Genomic DNA, 9,165 nt, shown 5'->3' with positions numbered 1-9,165 from the left:
CTTGTATAACCAGACATCTGAGACATCTAGTAATTTTACTTTATATTATCTTTATTATACTCACATTAATAGTAAAAAATACTAATAAATAATGCATAAGATTTCGGGTTAAGCATTAAGTATCAATGGTATACAATAATAAATTACAACATTAGAGATGTATATATTAGGTACATGATTTAATATATTCAACAACACAAAAGATCATAGTGACTTAACTTCTGACTAGCTACATTAAATATTGTTTTTTATATATATATAAATAAAAAATGGTTAAATTAATATTTAATAATAATAAATAAACATAATTATATATTTTTTAAATAATTGAGTACATTTAAAAAGATTAATACAAATAGGATTGGATAGTGGATAATGAGTATACAAGTAATAAATAGAATTACAAAATAGTTTAACAAAAGAATATATATATATATATTATATATATGACTCAATCATAAACAAATTTTATCAAACATGATGAAAATATAGACATTTAATAATTTTCTTAAAAGCTTAGGATAAATATTGTAACAAATAAGCCAATAATATTATACTAATAGGTATTTTAGATTAAACCATTTTAAGAATTTTGCTGTAAATTGACTCATGGTAAGAATTAAATAAGTGAATAATACATTTGGGTGTCATAAACAAATAATTAATTATTGTTAAAAAGTATTAAAACACAGGGTGAATTACTTAAAATAATTTACATATTTTACTATAAATAAAAATATGAAACAAGAAAAATATTTTAAAAAAGAATTTCAATAATGCTATATTTTATCTAATGACAAAAATAATAAATTAGAAACGTTTTATATATATTGTTTGTATATATATAATATTTATAAATTTTGTTTCATAAAATAGTAACCTCAGGTGATGGATCTCCGCATACAGCAATAGCAATGGGTATAACTAACGTGCGTCGAATGTTGCATTCTCGAGTGAGTCACTTTATTATTCCAATAACCGCCTATTTTGCATTTTGTTAAGATTCATACAGCTAAGCAATATTTTAAAGGACGCTGATTGTTGGAAACAAAAGATAACAATGAAAGTAAAAAATACCGATTTAATAAAAGAGTCTGAACAGACTAAACTCAACAATAATCGATTGTCGTCTGAGGTTACTCTCATATGGGAAGTATATTCTACATGTAAGCGCATTTCTCATAAAAAAGATGTAAATAATAAACTATAATAAAATAAAATTAGCTGACAATTGGCTAGGTGAATGTAAAACGCTATAGGAAATTCACTGCACACAATTACCCATTTTAGGCAAATTATATTGCACATACTCATATTTAAATCAAAAATATTTCTGTAATATAAAAATATACCTAAATTTAAACTCTTTATAATTGTTAATTTACCATATTACAATTTTCATTCAATTTGTAATTATTTTGTACATTTTAAAAGGGACATAGAAAGTAAAATAGTATTATAACAAGTTATAATAAATAAAAATACACATTATTTTTCGGTCAGAGATAGTTGTAAAATTTTTTCTAACATTTCTTCTTCCATTTGTACCTGTAGTTCAGCCTGTCTTTTTTCTTCAATTGATAACCTCAACACTGCTTTAAGATCAGCATCAGCATCATCAGCTATTGCATTGTCAACTAAATCTGGAGCATCTGATTGTGAAACCGCAGGCACAAAAGTACACTCAGTCAAACTTGCATGGATTGCTCTACAAGGAAATTAACTAAATATACATACAAGCCAAGCAAAGGTATCATTTTACACTAAATATATTAGTTGGATAATAAGTTAATAATCAATTTTTAAAATATTAAATAACTTGGTCCAAGGACGGTTTATTTTTAGGTTCAAATTAGAGGAATTAAGCATTTTATTGTCCTCTCTTTTTAATTGGTAACCTGTTTAAATACACTTTTATTGATAAATATGTATGATAAAGTATATATATATTTTTGTACCTTTGTAATTCTTCATCAGCTGGATCAATATAGAGGTCATTGGGAGTATTTGGTCGTTGAACTTGTAAAGCTTCCCAAATATCCACCTTTTTTAAAAAAATATTAATATTATAATATTTTTGTAAACATAAAAAAATTAATATTATAACAACTTACTTGATCTTCTTCAGCTCCAGTTTCTAAAAGACTCTGTCGAACAGCAAATTGAAGTAGTTCTTCATCATTGTCCATACCAATTTGACGTCTTTGTTCAGCACCTTAAACAAATAACAATTTAATTAATACAAATATACATCATCATTTGATTTGTATAAAAAATTTTATTTTACCAAGAACTACATAACTTCTGGGTGGAAAAAATACAGAATCTTCAACTACACAGAACATTTTTCCATCAGAGTCTAATGTTTGAACACCTTCTATAGCTTTATCTGTCCCAAATAAATTACCAAATGTAATTTGGGCATTAGAAATATGGTACAATGGTATTTCTACAAAATAATAACCATTTAAGTATTTATTATTTAACTTATTTTGACAGATTTAATACCAATTTTAACAGGAAATCCTGATGGGAGCTGCATTTCAATAAAATCCTTTAGTTTGGCAAAATGAGAACTTGTAATTGCCATTAAATCAACGATTGGCATGATCTGTTCTTTCAAACTAAGAGGGTAATCTTCACTAAGCCATAAATTAGCCTGAAAAATTTTTAATTTATGATTTTATACTACATATAATGTATAAACTTACCTTGATTTTTGTAACTTTAGTAGTTTGCTCAATTGGCTTCCGTATATATTTGCCTTTAATATCAACCAATTCGTCAAAATATTCAGCCATAGTAACTTCAAGTTCTGATTTAACTGGCTAAGAGGTAGAGTTTTCAAAATAAAATAAGCAAAAACTTAAAACTAGTATTAACTTACACATGTTTCTTCACTTGAGCCTAAAATTGATTGGATAGGATTTTTTGTATTATTTAATTTAGCTTTTTCAAATTCATTCATATGTTCTGTTCTTGATTTGGTAACAAATTCCACATTACTAGCATTAAATACTTTACAATTATAATCATTTATTATTTCTGATTTATCTTGCCGCCATCCCCAAATACCACTTTTATTTCTAAAATATAAATAAAAGATTATAACAATATTTTTCTAAATTTCTCATAAAATATTCGTAGAATACCTTTCAAAACTAATTTTTTTAGTATCTATATCAAAACTAACAATAGGAGCAGACAATCTGCTGGCTATTGTATCATCTGATGGACGCATCACTTCAATACCCTGATCCAAAGGTATCATTTGTATTTCTTCTACGTATACCCTGTGTGCTTCATGATCTACTTCTAAAAATGTAGCTGATTTACCTAATAAAACAAAATATATATATATTAATTTATAAAAATCTGTTTTATAGAATGCAAGGTGAATTTCCAATAATACAACCATAATATTATAATAGTATACAGTTTTTTTAGTATATTATGATTTTATCAGAAGACTTGTGCTTTATATAGTTCAAATTTAAGTAATACATGTGTATATATGTCTACTAATTAATGGTTAACACCAATATATTATCAACAAAAAATTATTAAAATTAGAACAACATTTGTAATGATACATTTTAATTTATGACTAATTTCCAAATAATGAAATTTCACAACATAAAAATATTAAAAAATTTTACATGTTAAAAATAATTTCAAGCTAGTGTATAAAATTAAATGTGTAATAAAAATTGTCTAGAAAGCTTAATGGGATTGGAAGCGGTGACTTTCTGCTTTTGTCTAACACATGTGGAACATAGTTATACGCCTGACAAAAATTAAGGTACTTCTAGTTGTTCGATTTAAAATATGTAAAAATGTTTTAATTGGTGTACAAGTTTATTTTGCATCAGTCGAAGAACTTTTTCGATTGTTTCTTTATTTAAAATAAATATTTTGATGGAAATAAATATTTTAAATTTTATAAATTTGTCAATTTTTATTATTAAAAATATGCTTTGACCGATGCAAAGTAAACTTGTATACCAATTCATTCATCTTACATATTTTAAATCGAACAACTAGAAGTACCTAAATTTTTGTCAGGCGCGTATAGCTATTTTTTCTATGTTTCACATGTGTAAGACAAAGACAGAAAATTACAGCTTCCAATCCCTTTAAGATGCAATAAAATTGCCTAAAAACATAAACGTTAACTAATATTAAAAAATGAAATAATTGTAGCTTGGAAAACTATATTAAGCAATGTAAATTAATTCTAGATAAGTTATATTTTGTTGTTATGAAAAATTTAACCTTCTTTAAGTTGAAATATGAATGTTCGTTCTGATTTGAAAAGTGTTGCAGCTGTAATATCATATCATAATAGACATAAGCCATGCACATAAATAAAAATAACCAATTTCACTTACTTTGACCCAAAAATATGTAACTCAAATTTCCACGTTCCCAATTACCCTGGTCAAAACCCAATAATGTGGTATCAATTCGCACATTAGATCCCTGTTTAAATATTTTGTAAGTATCACTTGGACACATTCTTGAAACTAGTGGAACTAAAAATAAAATAATGCTATACATTTTATTCAAAATAATAAATTAATCGAATCAAGAATCTAACCCCAACTAATGAATTCCCATTTCATTTCTACATAGAAATCAGGTGATTCTTCAAGTAGCTTTAACAGTTTTGATACATCAGTAGCTCGATCTGAATGACGTTGATAATCTCTGTGTTCCATTACAAGCTTGACCATTTCTGGGTCACCTGTAGCAATCGCTTCTTGCAATGCTATAAAAATTGTATAAACGAATTAAAATGTTATCAAACAAAAATTGATATACTAAATATGTATTTATTTTACCAGTCCATCCTTCATCGTTCTTTACATTGACGTTAGCTCCTCTGTTAATTAATAATCTAGTTGATTCCATGTCACCTAAGGTTATGGCTAACATCAATGGAGTACGACCTCTGGGATCTAGTTTTTCCAGTTCATTCTAAAAAAATAATAAATAAACAATATATTAACATGTCCAACTTTTTTAGTTATATCAAACACATATTTATTGTAAATGAAATACATTTATATATACATTAAATTTAAAGCAATACTGACTTATGTGTTTTAAGTAAGATGGTACATAATAAATTGATGGATGTCAATAAAAACAACTTTTTAATGCATAATATAATGATTGTCACTATAGGCTTGATATAATAAATATAGGTATGGTCAGTGCCGCAACTACACCAATTTGGGCATGAGTGTGAATACAATTAATGTCCCCCCCATTATAGGTTGGGGCTCTGAGCCTGTGTATTTGACACACGTAACACAACCAGTTATTCTGGCATTGGGTATGGTACATAAATTGATTGTACTTTAAAATATCATGTACTATCGACCAATGTACTGTTGTATGTAAATAATATTATATAGTAAACGACAGCTTGTGCTACCACTAATGTAAAATATGAAATATTTTACCCTGCATTTTATTAATATAGTAAATCTAAAATTAGCATTTATTGTAAAAAAAATCTAACAATATTTTAAATATTTTTTGTTAAAAATGTCATAGGTATCATATTTTTTATATTTTTATGGTCTATGAATAATCAATATTCAAAATATAACGTTAAACTCGTATGTTCTGTAAGAGACTGTGAAAGTAACATATGTACGTACCTAAATTAATTTTAGGTAACCTAATTTATCAAAATTAATGTGTGCCCTTTAAAAATCACCCCCCCCTGTTATCATGGTCTAGATCCGCCCCTGGTTAGACTTAATTATTTTACATTTTAGATAATTTTCTACTTCTTCAATAACACTAATAATATAGTTGTGATTTATGGAAAAGAGTTCCATTAGAGGTCAATAAGCTCATACAGTAATGTATCTAAAGCATAATTATAATTCTGAAATTACTGAATCATACTAGTCATAAGGTATCAGTTCAAACTGAGGTGTAAATTTGGATGGATATTTTTTTAATAGTTTTGTTGATTTTTTAAAAATGTGTATGTTCAAATAATACTCCTCTGTATTAGGGTGTATAAATTGAAATAAAAATATGTTAAAACTATTTATAAGAAATATTTTTTTTAATATTTATCAAATATTTTAATTCTAGTATTGGAAATTACCATTTATTTTTTAAATTTGTGGTACAATAAAAATAACGCACAAAATAAATATTTTAAAATAGCTTAAAATTTGTCTAAGCCATATGACGGTATGTTAAAGTGTGAAAAGCAAACATAATAAACTTAACAACAAATATTCTCAAAAGTTAAGAAGATTATTTGTAAAATGTATTGTATCTTTTTTTTTTAAACAACATACAAGTACCTATATTGATTTATACTTTTAAGAAGCCATTTATATGTGATAATTTAATTAATTTAATTGTATTAGATATTGTTCATTTGTATGTATACATAAATATTATCTTACCATAAATATATTTATATTTTGTAACAAAATATAGTTAAATAAACACAGGCACAGATCTATAAATTAAATAAGGGGGGGCTAAATAAAAAAATTAACTTCAAGCACGTAAAAGCATAGGCATTAAGTTTAAGTTTTGAAATATTTATAGTAAATACCTAAGACCTAAGGGGGGCCTTCAGCCCCCATACCCCCTCCTTCTCCCCTCACCTAGTATTTGCACTAGAATTAACACATAAATAGGTATTTCTGTAAATGTAAATTTATTTATTTTATAAATTATGTCTAAAGGTTTTTGTAATTAAATAGCACAATATGATATAATATTCTCTTGTAGGTATTTTATTAATTTTAAAAGTAAAATGTAAAATAACAAATTTTTGTTTGCTTTAAAATTAATGTTTCAGAAACAAAAATAATATACTTAAATTCATAATGGCACAATTTTAATGCCTAAAGTACTTTAGTCATACAAGTAAATGGTTAAGAAATTAAAATTATTGGTTGTACAATATTTACAAAGTATAGTTACACCAAATAATTTTATTTTTTAAAACATATGTTACAAAAAAAAAAGTGTATTTAACTAAGCAAATTTAAAATTAAATTTTTTAGTAGGTACAACAACTAATAGTTAGACTTAGATAGTCATAACTTATAATTTTTGTTTTAATGACATTTTATTTAAAACATAAAACACTTAGATAAGCAATCACAATTTATAATTATAATTTATAACTTAGTAATAGATTAATAAGCAATTTTTACCAAGTATCAATAGTAGTTATTAAAAAAACCTTTTAATGAACAAACATATTTGTAAAAACAGATGGGGGGGGGAAACTCACTGAGAAATATAGTTGGGACTAATCAACAATCATTGCCTATTCACATGATTGTTCATATGAGGTTTGTTTCCAGCCAATTGTCATTGAAATAATAAATATAATTTACTGTAATTTGTAAGGTACTTAAGGTAATGTGGTATACAAATATAAAAATAAAACTTATACTATTTAGACAAATGTAATGACCTTTTTTAGGAGTTATGCGAAATCAGTATTTTAGCAATGTTGACACAACTTACCTGGCTGGTGGGGAGTTGATTGGAACTGATCGCCTCCAGCTTCTCCTCTAGTAGTTTATGTTCACGCAACCATATCAAATAATGCAATGGGAAATCGATCCTGGCACGTGCCTCCCATCGTTGGCTAGACCCCAGCTCTGGTCGTCTGTCGGAGGACATATTCGCAAAAGCCCGGCACACGGGCAATGCACAGTAGTAACTTAATATTATACTCCCCAGACACAATTTCGGAAGTAATTAAATATTAAAACGACGTGTGCATCGAGATGGCGACGGTGTGATGGTGATCACTGACCAACCACCGCACATAGACTATATTAGACATTTAGACTATAGACAGATATAACGTACGCACACTCATACAAGGACATAAACCGTAGTCAGGTGCGCGCGCGCATACACGGAGTTTAGTAGTAAATAAAATATAATACTATCGTCGTCCTCTAATTAAATATAGGAATAATAATATTAAATAGGGTAAAAAATGAACTTTTGCGGGAACGAATTGATGGAATGCGGCTACCTATAACTGACTAGGTACTACAATATGGGGTAGTACCTACGGCAAAAAGTTCGGTGTTTTAACTGTTTAAAGCTGATAATAGTAGCCTGAACGATGAGCTTAACTGTTGAGTCGCCGAATAGGGTTTCGAGTGTTTCAACCTCACGGGTAATAAAGAATTTTAAGGTACAATTAGTGTTCTCGACAAATATTACTATTTACACATTATTAACATATGTATTATTATTATTATTTAGTAATTCGTGCAGCGCAGCGCCACCGCAGTCCGCAGTACATCAGCGGTATGTACAAACCGTCAAACTAAATTATTATAAGTACGCAAGCAACAAGCATACATAATTAACGTCATAAACACAATTATACAAAAAAGTATGTACAATGACTACTACTGTATGTATTATACTATTATTATTTATTATCATATATTCGCAGGTGTGTCGGTTATCAGTTATGTCAGTCTAAGACACAGCAGCAGATAGCGATTGAGGTACTTTTCCGAAAGTACCTGGAAGAATAATAGAAAAATTAACTTTCTAGCCATTCTCAAATTAGTTTAAGCTTGAAATTATTCAATTCTTCTAGTATTTAGTATGCTTAAGACGGTTAAAACACTTAAAACCTAAATGTCCCACCGACCACTATCAAATTCAATATCATATATAATATAAATTATTAAATAATATATTTAACGATCCCAGCGATTTCTCTGTCCAATTTTGTGGTTTCAAGCGATTCCCACTTACCGAGCTCTCGCTAAGGCACTTAAAGTGAACGGCTCAGCACTACCACAGAATAAATTAAATAAATTGCATTACAGCAATCAACTATATCACTCGATTAGCTATCAATTTCGATGACACTTTCGTAGTCTCGTCCTTTTTTTATTGCATCATTAAACTCCAATTACATTGTCAACAATTTTAGGGTAATACATTCCAAAATTTTGGAATAATAAAAATATTTGATAATGAATAATGAATTTAAAAATATTTTACCGTGTAAACAGGACCGTATGCATTATACGCGCTATTTTTGTTAGACAACTATTTTGTTCGTTTGTTTTAAACTTGCATATAATAAATAATTCTACACTATCGCACATGGCACAACGTTCA

General features: G+C 27.3%; 1 protein-coding gene across 2 annotated transcripts; it reads right to left on the bottom strand.

Annotated features, from left to right (window-relative positions):
- Positions 1–579: 579 nt before the first annotated feature.
- On the bottom strand, positions 580–8,429 carry LOC113553961 (ankyrin repeat domain-containing protein 13D). Of its 2 annotated transcripts, XM_026957573.1 has the most exons (13): positions 7,528–8,429; positions 4,845–4,980; positions 4,601–4,771; positions 4,392–4,535; positions 4,276–4,326; positions 3,153–3,336; positions 2,888–3,086; positions 2,712–2,828; positions 2,509–2,659; positions 2,288–2,449; positions 2,115–2,215; positions 1,959–2,044; positions 580–1,708 (listed from the first exon to the last, which is right to left on the bottom strand). In XM_026957573.1, the coding sequence occupies exons 1-13, from the start codon at positions 7,684–7,686 to the stop codon at positions 1,489–1,491; spliced, it is 1,881 nt and encodes a 626-aa protein (XP_026813374.1). In that variant the 5' UTR covers positions 7,687–8,429; the 3' UTR covers positions 580–1,488. The 2 variants fall into 2 exon arrangements, with proteins under 2 accessions (XP_026813374.1, XP_026813383.1); XM_026957582.1 differs by lacking the exon at positions 4,276–4,326 and having other exon boundaries at positions 581–1,708; positions 7,528–8,426.
- Between the last annotated feature and the right edge of the window lie 736 nt (positions 8,430–9,165).

This window comes from Rhopalosiphum maidis, chromosome 1 (assembly GCF_003676215.2).
Source record: "Rhopalosiphum maidis isolate BTI-1 chromosome 1, ASM367621v3, whole genome shotgun sequence".
NCBI classification, from domain to species: domain Eukaryota; kingdom Metazoa; phylum Arthropoda; class Insecta; order Hemiptera; family Aphididae; genus Rhopalosiphum; species Rhopalosiphum maidis.
This window is presented reverse-complemented; position numbering and strand designations above follow the sequence as displayed.

Coding starts and splice junctions, on each gene's coding strand:
- LOC113553961 (XM_026957573.1), bottom strand. CDS start 7,686: ATGTCCTCCGACAGACGACCAGAGCTGGGGTCTAGCCAACGATGGGAG. Junction 4,327..4,391: donor TTACATATTTTTGGGTCAAA/GTAAGTGAAATT, acceptor ATGATATTACAG/CTGCAACACTTTTCAAATCA. Junction 2,045..2,114: donor CTGGAGCTGAAGAAGATCAA/GTAAGTTGTTAT, acceptor TTTTTAAAAAAG/GTGGATATTTGGGAAGCTTT.